The sequence below is a fragment of the Chlamydotis macqueenii genome, chromosome Z, assembly GCF_036417535.1.
Source record: "Chlamydotis macqueenii isolate bChlMac1 chromosome Z, bChlMac1.mat, whole genome shotgun sequence".
In the NCBI taxonomy this organism is placed as follows: domain Eukaryota; kingdom Metazoa; phylum Chordata; class Aves; order Otidiformes; family Otididae; genus Chlamydotis; species Chlamydotis macqueenii.
In genome coordinates, this window is record NC_141593.1 from 59,233,062 (window position 1) to 59,252,396 (window position 19,335).

The 19,335-nt window shown below is 41.5% G+C and overlaps 1 protein-coding gene across 1 annotated transcript in view; it reads left to right on the plus strand.

The window, feature by feature from the left end:
- MAN2A1 (mannosidase alpha class 2A member 1) overlaps positions 1 to 19,335 on the plus strand; it is a 115,984-nt gene that overhangs the window by 11,104 nt on the left and 85,545 nt on the right. Inside the window, exons 2-3 of the mRNA XM_086769882.1 lie at positions 3,169 to 3,429; positions 13,473 to 13,617. Coding sequence (XP_086626008.1) covers positions 3,169 to 3,429; positions 13,473 to 13,617 — 406 coding nt within the window. The remainder of the gene's footprint in view (positions 1 to 3,168; positions 3,430 to 13,472; positions 13,618 to 19,335) is intronic.

The following is a 19,335-nucleotide window of genomic DNA, read 5'->3' on the forward strand; positions in this document are numbered from 1 at the left end:
GCCACCAGGGGGCAGGGGACTACGGTTTTGTTTTTTTTTTCTTTCCAGTAGCCCGTCATCTGCATCTTGATTTCCTGTTGCTTTCAGTTCATCTCTTTTGTAAGCTTCTAGTATTTATTTTTAAGCCGTTGAGATTCTAGGATGTTGGCATTACATCTCAATTAGCTTAATCCGGATCTGTTGTCAAAATATAGTTTTGTCTTTTGGGAAGTGATAACTGTTTGCCTGTGTTGCATTTTAAAACTTGTTACTGTTTTTATGGTTTATCACCCTAAGGGGAAAAAAAACCAAAAAACGGAACAGTGGGTCAGCACTTGTGTCGTGGTTTTGTTTAGTGGGGGGGGCCTAAGGTGGTAGCTTCTGTAGGAAACTGCCAGAAGTCGCTCCCCTTTGTTCAGTGGACTCGGCCGGGCCTAGGGCGGACCCACTGCTGGCCAAGGCCGAGCCAATTGGTAGCAGAATGTCCCGTGATAACGCCTCTGCAATAACGTATTTAAGAAAGGGAAAACAGAAAAAAAAGAGAAGAGAAGATGTGAAGAAGCTGAGCGGGGGCAGAGGCGCAGAGGGGGAGGCGCAGGCCTCATGGGCCTTGCAGGCCTCACCCTCTGGCCTCTCGCCAGGCAGCCGATTGGGCCCAAATCAGTCCGGCCCGGCTGCAAGAAGTGGAGAGGAGATGAGAAATGAAGTGAATAAGATGTAAAAAAAGATCCTGAGAGACATCTACCAGCCTGTTGTGAGGAACGGCTGCAGACGCCAAGGTCAGTTCAGAAGGAGCGGGGTGAGTAATGCGGCTCCTGGCCAAGATTCCTCTGCAGCCTGTGGTGACGACCATGGTGGAGCAGGTTGTCCCCCTGCAGCCCATGGAGGTCCATGGAGGAGCAGAGATCCACTTGGAGCTCGTGAAGGACCCCACACCAGGGGAGGTGGATGCCTGAAGGCAGCTGTGGCCCGTGGAGGGCCCGCTGGGACAGCTGTTCTATAGGGACTGTACTCTGTGGAAGAGATGACCCACGCCGGAGCAGTTCCACGAAGGACTGTGGCCCGTGGGAGGGACCCCACGAAGGAGCAGGGGAGGAATGCGAGGAGTTCTTCCCCCGACCATGAAGCAGTGGCGTAAAACAACGTGTGATGAACTGACTGCAACCCCCATTCCCTCTTCCCCTGCTGTGCCACTCGGGGGGGGGAAGGTAGTAGAGATAATGTTAAGCTTGGGAAGAGGGAGGGGTGGATGGAGGTTATCTTGTTCTCTGTCTCATTATCCTGCTGTTTGTAATAATAAATGAATAGTTTTCCCCAAGTCGAGTCTGTTTTGCCCGTGACGGTGGCTTTAAGGATTTCTCCCTGTCCTTATCTCAAACCTCGAGCCGTTTTTCCTTATATTTTCTCTCCCTGTTCTCTCGGAGGGTGGGGGGAGTGAGAGAGAGACTGCGTAGTCTGGTCCTGATGGGGCCTGAACTATGACAACTTGACACAGGGGGACAAATTTGCAAAAAGGTTAAAAAATACTAAAATGTATCTTCTGCAGATTTACAAAGAACTTAAATAAAAATATAATTATAGGAATGGCGATTTAATAGAACTCAAAAGGCTGATTGGTATCTCTTTGCAAGGGGTGTTTTTTAAATTCCTGGAGACTTCTCAAAGTGAATAGATTTTTTTTTTTTGAAGTGCACATCAGAATTTAGAAAGGAGGCTCAGTCCTTTGCAAACTACAGCTTAACTACAGAAGTTAATTCCAACTTGACATTTGAGGGAAACAATTTGTCCCTTAAAAGAAAAATGCAAAGACCTCAAATGAATTGTTATCAAAGGGGGAAAAAGTGTTATGTACAGGTGTTGTTTCTAATATTGTTCTGTATTACTTAGAAAGTAAGGTATTAGTGCTAGGAAAAAGTTTTGCTTGTTGTTAAGATCATAGGTCACAGAGCAGCTGTCTGCCGAATCAGTGTTATTTGTGTTAGTGTAATGGGTAAACTGTAAATGCCTGAATCTGCAGCAGGTTTTGTTGTAATGACAGCTTATTGAAAAAAAACTTAATCATACGTTGTATATTTTGGGTCTGACCACAACTTTAATAATAATAAGTTGACTGGCTTTTTGTTCTCTATCTTTTCTTATTATTGTTAGGTTGAAGTCAGTCTGAGGAAAGAAAGAAATTACTGTTAAGATGAAATATCCCTAAACACGTGTTAAATCATGTGGCCTTTTGTAATTCTGTAAAAGCTAACACATTCATGCCTGAAAAAAAGCATACCTCAAATCATTTGGAAGGAGTTGCTAGTACATGGGAGGGCAGTGGTATTTCCAGGGATCTTGTTCTACTGTACTCCCTTCTGTATTCCAACAACACAGCAATTAAATGCTATTGAATTCCTTTGTTGTATCTATCTCTCCTTCCAAGTTGCTTAGGGAGATACGTTGACTTCTTTCAATTGACATTGGTGTTATTCTATGTCCTTCCTCTTGTGGTGCACGCTAGAATCATCTACAAAATCCTGTTGTTTGGCAACTGAGTATGACCTTCTGACTGAAAGTGCTGTCGTTTTGAGCTGTCTTTTACAGGATTATCTTGATGGCTGTGATAGTCCAGTTACACAGATTATGACTATGATCAGATTGTTAAGGGATCTTTTACCCCCTTTAAGTGCTTTGGTTCGTTTCTCTCTAAATTAAACTGAAAATAAGAAACTCAGTATTTCTTGAAATACTATCTTACATGTGTAGGAAAAAAACTAAAATGTATACGTCCTTTTAATCCTGTTGTGATGTGACTGTGTTTGAAAAAAATGTTCTACTGTGATAAGAGATCATGTTTTTGCCAGTCTGTGAAAGACATGAAAAAAAAGTTGAAGTTGGCATAATTAGTACTAGAAACTGTGAGACTTTTTGGGTATCTTTGTATCTGATTAAATCTTGTGCTGCAAATTCAAGTTTATAGTGGAAAATGTAACTTTTGCTCCCTTCTCGTACTCTGAAAGGAGACGGTTACATATGATGGGTCAATTTCTTATTAGTTTGGCTTTACATAACATACAGAATAAAGATCTCTTTCTTTTTTTTTTCTTTGTGTGATCATATTGTATATAGTATTGTGAAATTGATTTTTTAAAAAATTCTGTCAAGAATTGGTCTGAGATAATTAAATTTTACTTTTTTTTTCTTTTACAGGGCCAGCTTTCGATACTGCAACAAAAAATAGATCATTTAGAACGCCTGTTGGCAGAAAATAATGAGATTATTTCAAACATACGAGATTCTGTGATCAATCTGAGTGAATCAGTAAAGGATGGTCAAAAAAATCCAGAGGCTATAAACTTCAGTCAAGGGTCTGTCTCTGAGCTCTTTCCTTCTGCTTCAATTTTGCTTACAGTTGATTCTGAGGATTGTTTGTTTGCTTCAAAAAGTGGAAGTCATGGTTCAGGTGTACAGGTAAGCAGTATGTCTTTCTCTCATTCTACTGGAGCCCTAGCTGTCATCACCTTTTAATAATGAAAACGTCTGATTACTGGTAGAAGCTTGGTACAAAGTTCCTAATCTAAGACATAATATAATTGTTCAAGTGACTGTTGTGTTTAACAGTGTGATGAAACTGTTCCTTTTCACCTTTTTTAAACTGAGAAGAAATTGAATGATGATTATGAAGAGCCAACATTTCAGAAAGCTTAAAAGTTCTTAAAAAACACAAAACAAAAGCCAGTGTTTATACTCTGGTTATTGTCCAGTACTTTCAGAAGTTCTTTGGAAAGAATTTATTAGAGTCTCTTTCTGTTTCCCCAAATTGTTCTAAAATTGATGACAAATAAACTGGAAATAGTGGATAGCGTTGATTTAAATAGGTTTTATATTAAAGTGTGTAGATAGGTCTTGTTGGGGAGGTAATGTTCAAGAACTAATAATTTAAAAAAAAAAATCTCAGATACTGTGTTTCCTTTTGAATGCCGTTTCTGTATTTCAGCATTCTTGTGTGTCTCTAGTTTGTATGGGCACTTTGATTATAAAGGAGGAACATATACCATGTTGACTGGTTGGCATGAACTGGGGAGGCTGAAGTTTTTAAAGTCTAACGTTTCAAGTTGAATTTATTTTGCTTTCTGGTGATGCTTGTGAGTTCATGGACTCATATATTCAGTTTTAATAGAATGTTTCAGGAGCGCTGAGAATACTGTATGAAGTTTGTGATCTGTACTGTTTTTGTGAGTCTTCTGGGAGTACTATAAATATTCATAGTAAAGCACAGATTAAATTTTGAAGTCCAGCTTTCTCATTCTAGAAGTTTAAGTATTTCTACTGCAGGAGAAAGACAGTGGACTTAAGATGAGTAACTACACATATTAGAACAATTGTAGCCTCTGATACATCATTCATAATGCCTTTAAGCTCCTCGGGGCTTCAGACCACCTTAATATGTCTTTAACAGAGAAAGTAGGGTGTTTTTAAAGGTGATATCTGACTATGTTTCTTATATGCATTAAGGTTTCTGTGCAGGAAAGTAAAGCATGTAGACTTCTAATTACATGGTTGTGAGTTAGTGTTGTTAACAGGTTATTCCTTGCACATTTTATTACCATGTTAAGTGATGTCCTTTCTTAGGTGCATTAGAAGTAAGTTATAGTAAATGTGAATTGTGAATTTTGAAGTAAAATGGCTTAAATTCTTGGACACATTGACCTGTTATGAATGGCAAGTAAAAGATGTTTACTTAAACTGGTCTTACGTTTTGCTTCGCATTTGCGGAATGTCAGAACACGTCCCTACTATCAGCTAACGTACCCACTTACCTAATGGTAGGCTGCAGTAGCTAAACTGCTTTTTGATAATGTTCTTTACTTTTAAGGTTATATGCGTGTACTTAAGTAACAAATATAGCAGGAAATATTCTTAATATTGTTCCCCTACTCACAGTTTCTTTCCTTGCCTTGCATAAGGCGAGAGGGCTCTAATGTTCTTCATATCATTGTGTTAGTACCTTGTACTCAGCAGGTTAACCACCGTCATCATTAAGTCACTTTAACAGTGTTTCTGTATATAGTTTCTCATTCTGCAAGTCTGTCTTGCATTTCAGTTGTGGAATCTAAGATCTTGTCTTTGCAGGATTCCTGTAATACTGTATTAATGAGCTGATCTAAATTACTGTACTTGAATACAGCTTTCATATTTAATACTCTGCCAAGCCTCTGCAAGCTCGGTTAATTTATTTTCTTCTAGTTTTTTTTTTAATAAAGACTGAGAAATTCTGAGTAGATTATTTGGAGCATTGTTTGTTTTTAATTATATTTTAAATTCTAAACCAGCTTGTGAATGTTAATTGCCTGCTGTTCATAAACCTTAATTTAAACCCACAGATTTGGACCTTACTTTTTCCATGTTTGTCCCTTAAGTGGATATATGAGAATGAAATGAGAAACTAGAAAGAAGTAACAGCTAATATAGGTGAGACATAGTATTTGGATAAAAATCACTTTAGAGAATGAAGGCAAAAGATGCTTCACTGAGTCCATTATAGTCTCCCATAATAGAGAAACCGTTATGAGAATGCATACAACTATGGCTAAAAAACCTTTCTGGTATTTCAGTGAGAAATATTACCAGTGCTTTCTGTGCAGAGAGATGTATTTTCTTTGCATTAATGAAACAAAAAAAACTTACTAGTAACACGAGACCCAAAAGACTGTGGGGTAGGATAGCCAAAGGATTTTTTTCGTGGAGGAATTATAAAGCAAGAAATTGTATACTTTGTTACTTGTGACGTTTGTAAGTAAGTAGGAAATTGTAATAGAGCTGGCCTCTGAAAACATCACCAAATTGATATCATTCAAGTTAAATAGAAGACTAATGTGTACTTTTTTCAAAAGATAAAAATGGAGTGGGTAATAAAATCAACAAAATGAAGAACTCTGGATTAAATATGGTTATGACCTGAGACTTTTTTAGGTCAGTAGTTCAAGAAGTGTCTGGAATTTGTGCTCAAAGAAGATAAACTTCTCAACAGCCATCATGCTGAACTGGAAGGTCTTATGACTAATATGGTGAGGTGTCTCCTCGCTTGTCCTTTTCAACTACTGAAGCATCCAATGTTTTGCTTAGTAATATTGCTCCTTTTGAAAACAAGATGTGAATAACTCTTTAAAAATGTGGGTATGAAGAGGCACGAACTATGCTTTTATTTCTTCTGTGCAGGAGTTTAATGTTCGCTGGGGTAAATATTGCGATGTTTATCCAAGACTTGCATTACTTTGCATTACAGCAGTTTGAATCCCTCAGTATAGAGAAAGAATAAGCCCATATAGGAAAAAAAAAGACATCTGATACATTTTCAAATGTTCTAATTGAAAAGCTTGTAACAACATGACTGTTTTCTGAAGCAGCCATAATGAAGCCAGGCAGTACCCTTTTTGAATGTCTATTTGTCTACTATTTTTACAAAGTCCTTACTTACTATATCAGTATTTTATACTTACAAATTATAATTAAAAATATGTCCAGGAAATACTTGTCTTTAACCTTTTTTGCTTCTTACTGGCTAGGTACTTGGAACTTATTAACTTGCACTCGTGTAACCTGCTGAAGTGATGATGTAATTTGTAATTAATCCTTTATACAATTCTTAATGAGGATGGTGTTATATGAAAGATAAAAACAACATCTGTTTTCTGGATGTCTTGGCATAAGTGCAGTGATTTCAGGCTGATCTGGCTTCAGTTTCTTCAGGTGGAAGTTGTTAAGCCCCAATTTTCTTCTTTGCCTTTTTTTAACTGCTTCTGATCAACATTCACATCAAAGAATGACTGAATGGTTGAGATTAGGAGGGACCTCTGGAAGCAATCTGGTTCAACCCTCTAGTCAAGCAGAGTCATCTAGAGCCAGTTGCCCAGGACCATGTCAAGATGGCTTTTGAGTATCTCCAAGGTTAGAGACTGTACAGCCTCTCTGGGCAAGCTGTGCCAGTGCTTAGTCATCCTTACAGGGAAAAAGTATTTCCTAATGTTTGGGAGAAACCTCCTGTGTTTCAGTTTGTGCACGTTGCCTCTTGTCTTGTCACTGAGCACCACTGAAAAGAACCTGGCTCTTCCTTCTCTGCACTGTTGCTTCAAGTATTTGTACACATTGGTAAGATCCACCCCAAGCCTTTTCTAAACAGTTCTAATCAGGCTAAACAATTCCAGCTTTCTCAGCCATTCCTCACAGGAGATCTACTCCGATTCCTTTATCATCCTAGTGGCCCTTTGCAGGACTCTCTGTAGTGTGTCTATGTCTCTCCTGTACTGAGGAGCACAGCAACGGACCCAGCACTCCAGGTATGGCCTCACCATTGGTGAGCAGAGGGGAAGAATCACATTGCTTGACCCGCTGGCAACTCTCCTCCTTAATGCATCCCAGGAAGCCATTGCCCTTCTTTGCTGCAAGAGCACATTGCTGTCTCGCATTGAATTTGTCTTCCACTGGGTTTCCCAGGTCATTTTCTGCAAAGCTGATATCTAGCTGGGCTACCTGCAGCATGTATTGATGCCTGGGATTGTTCCTTCCCAGGTGCAGGACTTTGTTGAAGTCCTCCTGACTTCCCCTTGTTGAAATGCATGAGGTTCCTGTTAGCTCATTTCTCCAGTCTGTCAAAATCCAACTGGATGGCAGCATGACCCTCTGGTGTATCAGCTACTCCTCCCAGTTTGGTGTCTACAAATTTGCTGAGAGTGCACTCTGCCCTATCATCCAAGTAATTAATGAAGATATAAAATAGGATTGGAGCCGGTAGTGACTCCTGAGTACACCACTGGTTACTGGCCTCCAACTAGACTTCATACCACTGGTCACCCCGCTCTGGGCCTGGCTGTTCAGCTGATTTTTGATCCATCTCACTGTCTGCTCATCCAGCCCGTATCAGCAGCTTCTCCATGATGATCTTACAGGAGACAGTGCTTAAAACCTTGCAGAAGTCGAAGTAGACAATATCCACTGCTCTCCCCTGATCTACCACGCCAGTCATTTCATCGTAGAAGTTTCTCAGGTTGGTCAAGCATGACTTGCCCTTGCTGAATCCATGATGACAACTCTTGTTGACTTTCTTGTCCTTCATGTGCCTGGAAATGGTTTCCAGGATTAGCTGCTCCATAACCTTTCTGGAGATCAAAGTGAGACTAACCAGCCTGTAGTTCCCTCGGCCTTGCTTCTGGCTGTTCTTGAAGATAGGAATGACATGGTTTTCCTCCAGTACTTGGGCACTTCTAATCACCATGATCATTCAAAGGTTGTTGTGAGTGGCCTTGCAGTAGCAACAGCCCGCTCCCTCAGTACTTGTGGGTGCATCCCACCAGGCCTGGTGGACTTAGATATGTCCGGTTTGTTTAAGTATTCCCTGGCCTGGCCCTTTTCCACCAAGGGCACATCTTACTTGCCTCAGACTTTTACCCTGGTCTCTGGGACCTGGGATTTATGAAGGCCAGTTTTGCTAGTAAAGACTGAGGTGAAGAAGATACTTAGTACCTGAGCCTTTTCCATATCCTATGTCACCAGGCCGCTTGTCACATTCAGCAGCAGGCCTTAGGCTTCTTTTTGTCACCTGTGTAGTTATAGAAGTCGTCTTGTTGCCTTTGACATTCCTGGCTGGATTCAGTTCCATTTGGGCTTTAGCTTTCCTAACTTCACCTCTGGATGCTTGGACAATATTTCTGTATCCCTCCCACATTACCTTTCTCTGCTTTTAATGCCTCCTTTTTGTGTTTGAGTTTTGCCAGGAGATCCTTGTTCATCCATGCATGCAGGCCTATTGGCATTTTTGTCTGACTTCCTACTTGTTGTGATGGACTTTTCTTTGGCTTGGAGGAGAAGATTCTTGAATATTAACCAGCTTTCTTAGACACATTTTCCCTCCAGGACCTTATCCTCCTCTCAGGGTCCTGAATTTCACCATCTCATGGTCACTGCAGCTAAGGCTGCCTTTGACCTTCACAGCCCCAACATGCCTCTCATTGTTGACAGCTAAGAGATCCAACAGAGCACTTCTCTATCACTTGGGTTAGAAATTTGTCATAGATGTACTCCAGGAACCTCCTGGATTGCTTATGCCCTGCTGTGTTGTCCCTCCAGCTTGTAACAGGGTGGTCGAAGTTCCCCATGAGGACCAGGTCCTGCAAATGTGAAGCTGCTCCTATCTGTCTGTGGAGGGCCCCATCCATTTGCTATTCCTGGTCAGGAAGCGTACAGCTGACATCCGCTGCAATGTCACCCATACTGGTCTGCTTTTTAGTCCTTGCCCATAAGCTCTCAGATGGCTTCTCATCCATCTGCAGGCAGAGCTCCATGCACACCAGTGCTCTGTCACATGAAGGCCAACTCTTCTTCCTTGTGTTCCTGGCCTGTCTTTCCTCAAGATCTTATATGCCTCCATTGCAACTTTACAGTCATTAGAGTCATCCAACCGTATTTCCATGATCCCGACAAGATCATAGGCTTGTAACTGCACACTGATCTCTAACTCACTGTGTTTATTCCCCATGGTGTGTGCGTTAGTGTACTTCAGAGAGGCAGCCCAGCATGCTGCTTTCTCAGAAAAGATTTTTGAGATTTCTCTGTGATTGTGCCTTGTAGGCACTTCCTTGCATTTGCTTACATGCAAACACTAGAGGTGACTCTGCTTAAGTCCTGTTTTGGTTTGTTGTTTTTTTTTTGGGCCTCTATGACCTTGATTACTACCCCCAGAACTCTCTAGTCACTTCTGATGCAGTCTGAGTTGCCCCTGGCAGTATCATTGGTACCTACATGTAAGAACAACACGGGGTAGTAGACAGTGAGTTGCAGTGACCGAGCTTCAGAGTTCCTGTACATCACAGATCTGGGCTCCTGGCAGACAGCAAACGTCTTTAGATGATGGGTCAGGTGATTGAGCCAGCTACGTCAGACAGCTGTTAAGATTTCAAGATTTATTTCCTGGCGTTTTCTAGCTCTAGAGCTCGTAGTCATAGCAGCATGGTTTGAGATAACTGCAAGGCTGTAGATGTTAGGGAAAATATTATGTATGTTATGGACTGTGAAAAATTGCTATCTTGCAGACTGAAGAAAGTTGCTTGTGAAATTCAGGCTACATCCATGAGAAAAACCCATGGAAGTGCAGGCAATTCCATGAATTGTTGCTTTTGAAATCAAAATGTTTTAATGGTTGAAATGTTGAAAGAGTTTATCAGTCATAAGGTCACTCATTGGTAACTGGCAAATTTACAGAGTATGCACTTAATTTTATTCAGAAGGTTGCATTTCACAGAAAAAACTACAGTTCCTCAAAATTAAACTTTAGAAAAGAAAGAAAATAAGGTATTAGACTAATTTCAATTTAACTCTTATTTGGTCCCTTTAAGCTGACCATACAGAATGCATGTATCTGCAAGTATTGCACCTGTATTTTCGATTGAGCAATATTGTCCAAAGCAATCCCGGTGGAGCAGAGACGTGACAAGATCTTGTACAGGCCATAGATATCTAGTGTGTGGACACTGTAGGCCCAACTGAGGCTCTGCTAGTTCTAGGATTACAGTGGCTTGTATTCCCATCTAACACGACTGACTTCTCTTTTTGTCTTAAGCTAAAGGCCTGTGGTGGGTTGACCTTGGCTGGCTGCTAGACGCCAACCCAGCTGAGGTCAACGCACTGTGGTCCTTTTTAGCGCCCAGCCTGGGGCCTGGAGGAATGAGACATAAGGACAGGAATAGGGAGTGGCAATGGCTAAAACTTGGATTGGCCATTGCCAGAGTTTTTGGTTTTGTAATGAGGCGGAAGGATCAAGGCCAGGCTGCATGAGGCTCTGAGCAACCTGATCTGGTGGGGGATGTCCATGCTCATTGAAGGGCGGTTGGACTACATGACCTTTGAAGGTACCTTCCAACCCTAACCATTCTATGATAAGGGGTGTAGTTTTATTGTGTGTGTAAAACTTCTATTTTTTCAGTGTTATGTCATTTTGGTTTTGGTGTGGGGAATTTTTTTTTTTTGTAGATGAAAGTGATGTTTATGAAGTGTGTGATGAATGTATATTTTAACTGTTTTTAAAGGTGTATTTCACTGAAATGAGGGTGGAAAGTACTGGGTGCTAGTGTCCTGGTTTTGGCATCAGGGGACTCCAGGTATGGTGTCTGTGAGGAGGGATCAGCACAGCCCCATGCTGGACACAGCTGTTACAGCTGTCTCCAAAACAGATTCACTGCAGGATGCAGCCCTCCATCAGCAAGGGTGGTGACACCTCTGCGAGAACATGTTTTAAGAAGGAGGAAAATGCTGCATGGCAGTAAGATATAAGGAAAAAAAAGTAGGGGAAACAACCCTGTGAACACTAAGGTCATTGAAGAAGGAAGGAGAAAACATGTTCTAGCCACTGGAGCACGTGGAGGAGATGACTGTGAAGCAAGTATTTCCCTGCAGCCCATGAAGCTGGCAGATACTTTTTAGAAGGAACTGTGGTCCATAGACTGTCCACACTGGAGGGTTTCCTGGAGGACTGTAGCCTCTGGAGAGAATCCCATGCTGGAGCAGTTCATGAAGGACTGTCACTGTTTAACATCTTTGGAACATGAACAGTGGGATTGAGTGTGTCTTTAGCATGTTTGCTGACAATACCAAACTGCAGGGTGTGGTTGACGGCCCTGGAGGGAAGGGATACCATCCAGAGGGACCTTGACAGACAGGAGAGGTGGGCCCATGTGAACCTCATCAAGTTCAATCAGGCCAAGTGCAAGGTCCTGCATGTGGGTTGGGGCAATCCCAAGCACCAAGCACAAATACAGGCTGGGCAGAGAATGGATTGTAAGCAGCCCTGAGAAGAAGGACTTGGGTGTGGTGATGGATGAGAAGCTCAACATGAGCCGGCAGTGCGCCCTTGCAGCCCAGAGAGCCAACCGCATCCTGGGCCCCATCAAGAGGAGCATGGCCAGCAGGTCGAGGGAGGTGATTCTGCCCCTCTACTCCAGTCTGGTGAGACCCCACCTGGAGTACTGTGTCCAGCTCTGAAGCCCCAACATAAGAAGGATGTGGACTCCTTGGAGTGAGTCCAGAGGAGGGCCATGAAGATGATCAGAGGGCTGGAGCACCTCTCTCCGATGAGGACATGCTGAGAGACTTGGAGCTGTTTAGCCTGGAGAGGAGAAGGCTCTGAGGAGACTTTACAGCAGCTTTCAATACTTAAAAAGGGCTTATAAGAAGGACAGGGACAAACTTTTACCAAGGCCTGTTGCCATAGGACAAGGGGTGACGGTTTTAAACTAAAAGAGGGTAGATTTAGAACTGGTATAAGGAAGAATTTTTTTTGCAATGAGGGTGGTGAAGCACTGGAACAGGTTGCCCAACGAGGTTGTTGATGCCCCGTTCCTGGAGACATTAAAGGCCAGGTTGGACAGGGCTCTAAGCAACCTCATCCTGTTGGAGATGTCTGTGCTCCTTGCAGGGGGGTTGGACTAGATGACCTTTAAAGGTCCCTTCCAACCCAAACTATTCTGTGAAAGTCTTAGCTTTTGTGGTGTTCGTGTACTAAATTACTCCTGTAGGGTATTTTTGTGGAAGTGAAATGTTTGTTGAAGAAAATTTGTGAGTTGTACAGTTATATCCTAACCTGAAGTTAGGAGTGAATAAAGTTTAGTTTAAGTTTTTTAAAGTACAGTGCCAGTAAAGGGCTTGACCGGATGATAGTTCGTGTTCATGAAGTTTGTCATCTTTCCTAAAAGCAGACCAGGGCATTACCAGAAAAAAAAAAAAAAAAAAAAAAAAGGAGGAGAAAAAAGAAAAGTTGGTACTTTGGTCTAAACTCACATTAGAAGGTTCTCTGTAAAGCTCTCTAGTGGTATCTAAATTTCACAGGAACTTGTTAAAGTAACTCTGGAGTTGCTTTATTTGCTTGTAACCTTCTTACTCGGATTGACAAGTGAAGTATGTCCTTCCTTGTATGATTAGTGTACTGGGCAACAGTAAATGTATAAGGAACTTTGTTACAGCAATTGGCTATAGTTCTGAACATTTTTCCTTGATAGTTTATTTCAGTTCCCTTTTGTGAGTTTGCCTTGCCTCAATCTCTCTCATGTTGTCATCCAGTCTTACTGCTTGCTTAGTTTGTCCCCTTCATCTTCTGCTTTCCCCTATTTAGTGCATTGTGCTATTCTGTGTAATCCTCTCCCTGCCCTCCTGCCCCAATGCCATTGTGAGCTGTCATAATTCTTGTGACTTAAGGCTGTTATTCCTATTGCTTTTCTAATCAATTTCAGTTCCCTCAGAACAGGGCCTACTAAATGATCCTGTTCCTGCCAGGTGTGTCTTGGGCATCGTAGTGTGACTTGAAACTTGCTCTTTTTCGTAGTTTTTCTACTCATTTGACTCTTCATCTGTCCCTGTGTAATGAAGAAGCTGATCCATTTTTGATGAAAACAGCTTTGGTTTTCAATAGCAGAACTGTTTTTGTGAATTCCTATTTTATGTTCATTTTACTCTTTTTTTTTTTTTTTTAGATGCTGGATGTGTATGACATTCTTCCTTTCGATAATCCAGATGGTGGCGTGTGGAAACAAGGATTTGATATCACGTACAATGAGAATGAATGGGACAGTGAACCTCTTCAAGTTTTTGTTGTGCCTCACTCACATAATGACCCAGGTAATATTTTAACTGTGTTGATTTGAGTATCTAGAGGCTTTTGAATTAAGAAATATATTGCTATTTCTGTTAACATTTGGTGCTTTTTTTAAAGCATACCAATTAATAGTAAATTAATGTTAGATTTAAGTCTGGCAAGGTAGTAAAGCAGGTGTATAATTCAAGTGCCATTGACTTTAAGTGACAACTGTTATGGTAAAAGTTGTAGATGTACTTAATTGGAGTAGAACTTCAGGGTTGATATTTAAAAGTAATATGTTTTTTTCTGTGTTCATCCTACCAGTAGCTTAGTCAGCTTATTCATTGCTGCATTAAATATGGCCTGTTCTTGTTCTGACTTTTTGAATTGTCATAGATATTTAACCGTCAGTCTGTGCTAAACAGAAGTGCTTTTTTGGAAGATGTGACAATAGTAAATCCAAGGTTTTTCACTGTAATGCTTTCTTTACTGTTTTGTGCACACCTCTGCCCCCAGTCTGCAGTGGGATAATATAGAGTCTGGATTTAAACTGAAACCTGGGTATATTTACATAATCTCAGTTCTTCCTCCCAAGTGGATCCTTACTGTGTAATAAATAAAATGGAGAAGTATCACTTTATTTTTAATTGACTGTAAAATACACCAAAAAAAGCAGTGAATTATACTGCTATAGTATACTCCTGGTACATGTACACTGACAATGAGAAGCTAGTGAAGCTACTTATTATTGTGGAAAGCCACAATTTCAGTGATTTTAAACTTTACTCTGTGTATCTCTCTAGCAGTTTAATTTTTCCTTTGAAGTACTGTGGATCTGAGTGAAGTAAGAAATTGAAGTTTGAACACAAGAGGCTTTTATTTGCACATATTTGGCATTTTCAAAGAAAATTTGGAATTTAGCAGGACTGTATTGTCCAGTTACGACAGCTAAAATAACAAAGTGTGGATTTAGTAAAAATATTCAGAGAAAATGGCATAATCTTTGATCTGCTTTTTTGTAGAGCTGTCTTTAAACCTGTATTCGTTTATTTCCTCTCTGGTGGTTGTTCTTCTGAAAACTCTCGTAGAAAGAAGCCATACTTTGTACAGTCATTTCATAAATCTGAAACCATCCAAAAGAAATGTGCAGAGCTTCTAATTGTCTTGTCCTTATTAGAAAGGGGTATGGAGTTTAATTCTCTCCCTTCTTTCTACTGAAGCCTGTAGGATCATATCGTAATTGAGATAGGATGGTTAGCATCCCGCTAGAGGCCAGTTGCCTAGTGTCACCTCTGTCTGCCTGAGATAACTTTATCTGAGTTGCACGAAGACCCGCTGCCCAGTGCAGGCTGAGGTAGTTCTACAGGAGCACGAGGAAATATCGTGATGGAAGCTACGAACTTTGCAGAAAACTTTACTGGTGTCCATTCAAGTCACAAGGTTTGGTAGGGGCTCATTGTTCTCGCACTGATAATTTTTTTTTTTTTCTTTTTCCTGCAGTTTATTTTTCTACAGGTTCTAATAATTTTGGTTATATATATATATATATTTTTTTTTAATTTACATTCTTACTGTCTTCCAAAACAGCGTATATTGGGGTGATTTCCTGTGTGGTGCCTGGCCTGTCTTGTCAGTACTCCATGCAGAATTGACCAGTTTTTGTTGCCATTCTGGAAGGACTTTTTGGAGCTAACCTTTAGCTTTCTGACCTCTAGCCTTCTACTTTCTTCTTCACATACAGATTACTGTCTTATCTCCTGTAATGAGCTGTGGTAGCTTTTCACAGCCAACACTTTCTGTATCTGACAAACTTTGGTGTTGGGTGCCTTAATCTAGTGTTTGATTCATCCTGTAAACAGTTCTGCTTACCAAAAGTGGCCCACTGAGCACTTGTATTCTAAGGAATTTGAGTATTGAAGTTACTGGACGTCTTTTCAGGTCAAAATTATTTTGGTAGATACTAACATCTGTCACCACAGATTACACTCTCCTTTGCTATATGCCAAGCAAGGCAGGCAGTCTCTTGAGGCTGCTGTTGACTCAGCTGGCCAATAGCAAAAGCTATCAATATCAGTTTATGCTGGAGGGGATTTCATCAGAGCCTCTGGTTTTTAGATATGTGTCTTTTGGGGCTAGCAGACTGAATAGCTCTGTATTGCTATTCAGACCCCTATGAGAAGGGTCCCCAAAATAGTGGAATTATTGGGAAGATGGGCATGTCTCTTATTAGCCTTGAAATTAGGATGGCCAGTTACTAAGCTTGCTCAGTGATGAATGCCTTGAGCTTCTGTTGTGGTTTTGTTAGTGAGGTGGGGCCTAAGGTGGTGGCTTCTGTAGGAAACTGCTAGAAGTCGCTCCCCTTTGTTCAGTGGACTCGGCCGGGCCTAGGGCGGACCCGCTGCTGGCCAAGGCCGAGCTGATTGGTAGGAGAATATTCCGTGATAACGCCTCTGCAATAACGTATTAAAGAAGGGGGAAAAAAAAAAAAAAGAGAAGATGTGAAGAAGCTGAGCAGGGGCAGAGGCGCAGAGGGGGAGGCTCAGGCCTCATGGGCCTTGCAGGCCTCACCCTCTGGCCTCTCGGCAGACGGCCAACTGGACCCGACTCAGCCCGGCCGGGCTGCAAGAAGTGGAGAGGAGATGAGCTGGATGATGTGAAGAGATTCTGAGGGGCGTCTGCAAGCCTGTTGTGAAGAACTTTTCTTGTGAGAGGAACGGCTGCAGATGCCAAGGTCAGTGAAGAAAGAGGGGGAGGAGTAATGCGGCTCCTGGCCAAGATTCCCCTGCAGCCTGTGGTGACGACCATGGTGGAGCAGGTTGTCCCCCTGCAGCCCATGGAGGTCCACAGAAGAGCAGAGATCCACTTGGAGCTCATGAAGGACCCCACACCAGGGGAGGTGGATGTCTGAAGGCGGCTGTGGCCCATGGAGAGCCCACTGGGGCAGTCGTTCTGGAGGGACTGTACCCCGTGGAAGAGATGACCCACGCCAGAGCAGTTTCATGAAGGACTGTGGCCCGTGGGAGGGACCCCATGAAGGAGCAAGGGAGGAATGTGAGGAGTTCTTCCCCCGACCATGAAGCAGCGGTGTAAAACAACGCGTGATGAACTGATCGCAACCACCATTCCCTCTTCCCTCTTGTGCCGCTTAGGGAGGGGAAGGTAGTAGAGATAATGTTAAGCCTTGGAAGAGGAAGGGGTGAGGGGAGGTTATCTTGTTCTCTGTCTCATTATCCTGATGTTTGTCGTGATAAATGAATATCTTCCCCAAATCGAGTCTGTTTTACCCGTGACAGTAACTTTAAGGATTTTCTCCCTGTTCTTATCTCAAACCTCGAGCCATTTTTCCTTATATCATCTCCCCCTATTCTCTCGGAGGGTGGGGGGAGTGAGAGAGAGACTGCGTAGTCTGGTCCCAATGGGGGCTGAACTATGACAGCTTCACTGTATATTTGCTATGATGCTTGAAATAATATACCTTCTTTTTGAAGGTCCAGAGATCCTCTATAAGTATGACAGCCTTCTCTGTCAGGTTTAGGTTCTTAGTTCTGTATTTAAAAAAAACCAACTAAACAACACCAAAAAAAAAATCAACAAAAAAAAACCCCCAATGCTAACAAAACCGAACAGTAAAGAAAAGCAAACAAACACCACCTCCCAACCACAAAACAAACAAAAATCAGAAGCCTCAAATAAAAAAAGACATACTACCAAAACCCAACCAAACAAAGAAAAAACACAAAAAAAACCTCTGACAAAATACCTCCACCTTCCTACGCCCTCCAAAAAAAGTTTTTGACTCTCCAGAATTACTGAACTTCTGCAACAGGTAAAGCAGTATAGATACAGCAGTATAGATACTGCTGTACAACCAGAGATAGCCTCATCAACACCTTTTCCTGCTTAACTTTTCGTGTTATCAATCATGGAGTTTCCTGTACTTTCCTAGTAGGAGTTTTCTACATACCCGGGAAATATGTTTGTGATGTGTCTGTCTGTTCCTTAATTTTACATCTGAATAATGTCTCCTGTTGCACTTGAGGACTCATTTAATGAAATTTAATCTGGTTCTGTTTTGCCCTCTTCCAAACACAGGAGTGTTGGCCATAATGAACTTAGCTTCAGCGATGGACTTTTTGCTAGCATTCAGGTATCTATCTTGGAGGGAGTCACTCGTTACATCTATAGTAAAGTACTTGTTCTTCCAGCTCTCTGAAAGAAGTCCTCTCTGTGACTGCCCCGTCAATAATAAGATTTAAAAAATTTTGTGATGTTGTGAGAGATGTCTCATCTTTCTGTTGTAACTTTTTTCCTGCATAGTTTATTCCCAAGAACCTGCCTGAAGTCTTAATGGTGTTGTTGTTCACCTTTGATAGCTGACTTTCTTACTGGTGTGTAGTTTTGGTTCCTAAAGTCTTCATTCTTAATACCCAAGTTCTTCATGCCTTTACTATAAAATTATATCTGCCCTTCTGCCAGCAGCAACTAAAATTGAGAAATCTGCATCTTCTCTGTGCACACAATCTAAACATCTCCGAGCCTGTTGAGGCTACTCAGTTGATATCAAGTAGAGATAAACTGAGATATACTGCTTGTAAGTATAAACTGTTCCATCACCAAAGGTGATCATGCAAGACTGGTTATTGTTTGCTTTTACAAAGAGTGTTGTCATCGAAACCTCCTGACTTAGTGCTGCTTTTGGTAAGGACATTTCTGTGAAACTGTCTGCACTATGAAACTGCATATTAATAAGCACTTGAAAGAAGGAAAGTTGATCTGTAACAAAGATCTGAAATCTCTTGTATAGCTAATGGTTATGTTATTCCTTTCCCACAGAGGATTAAAAGTCATGCTGCAAAGAAAGTGCCTTCTGGCAGAAAAGCTTGAGGCATAATGAGCCTGTTTCGTAACAATGTATGTGAAAAATACCAAGAAATGGAGTTGGTAAAGATACAACTATATTAACAGAAGCTTTAAATTCTCATTACATTTTATGTTTTCTCATTTGAGGCTACTTTATCTTTCACTTTTCACAAGACCAGTTATGCTAGTGAGAATCTGTAGCTCAAAAGCAAAGAAACGGCCTTGAAACAGAATCCATAGGGAAGGGAGCGTGGTCTTAGGTTCCAAGTTCTGTTTTGGGGGATGGCTTATGTGCTGATGCTCAGAAATACGTTGTGTTGCTGAATTCTGCTAAATCTGGGTTTTCGCTGCTTCCGTATGAATTCAACCAGGACCTACAAACTTGGGGTCGCTATGCTTCTCCCTTCATTAGCTAATGTATTTACCTCTTATTGGGAAATCAGGTATGAGAATGGGTCCCCTTCACATTCTTTATCAGTGGCAGAAATAATTGTCTTTTAGCTGCTGCCAGTTGCTGAAGATTTGAGCACCTCAGTAGCATGGCAGATTTAGAGGGACTTCACACAGTGCAGATTAATCTCAAGCAATGGAGACACTTTCAGTTTACAAACAGCTGTGTTGTATGAGGTTATAGCCATCACAGATGGGTGGCATTTCTTTCTGGAGCAGATTAATGAGTGATCGTATAACCTGCTGTGCTGGCAAAGCCCTTATGTTAGCTCTCATACGCTTCAACGGCAATTTCATGTGACTGCCTGAAGTGGATTAGGCAGCTGAACTCCAGAGGGGAGAACCCTGCTCAGGGACAGCGGTATTATCAACCAGCACAACTGAATTTGAAAGATGATGTTCAGATATGACCCAAGGGATCAAAAGATACCTCTAGCATTTATTGCTCT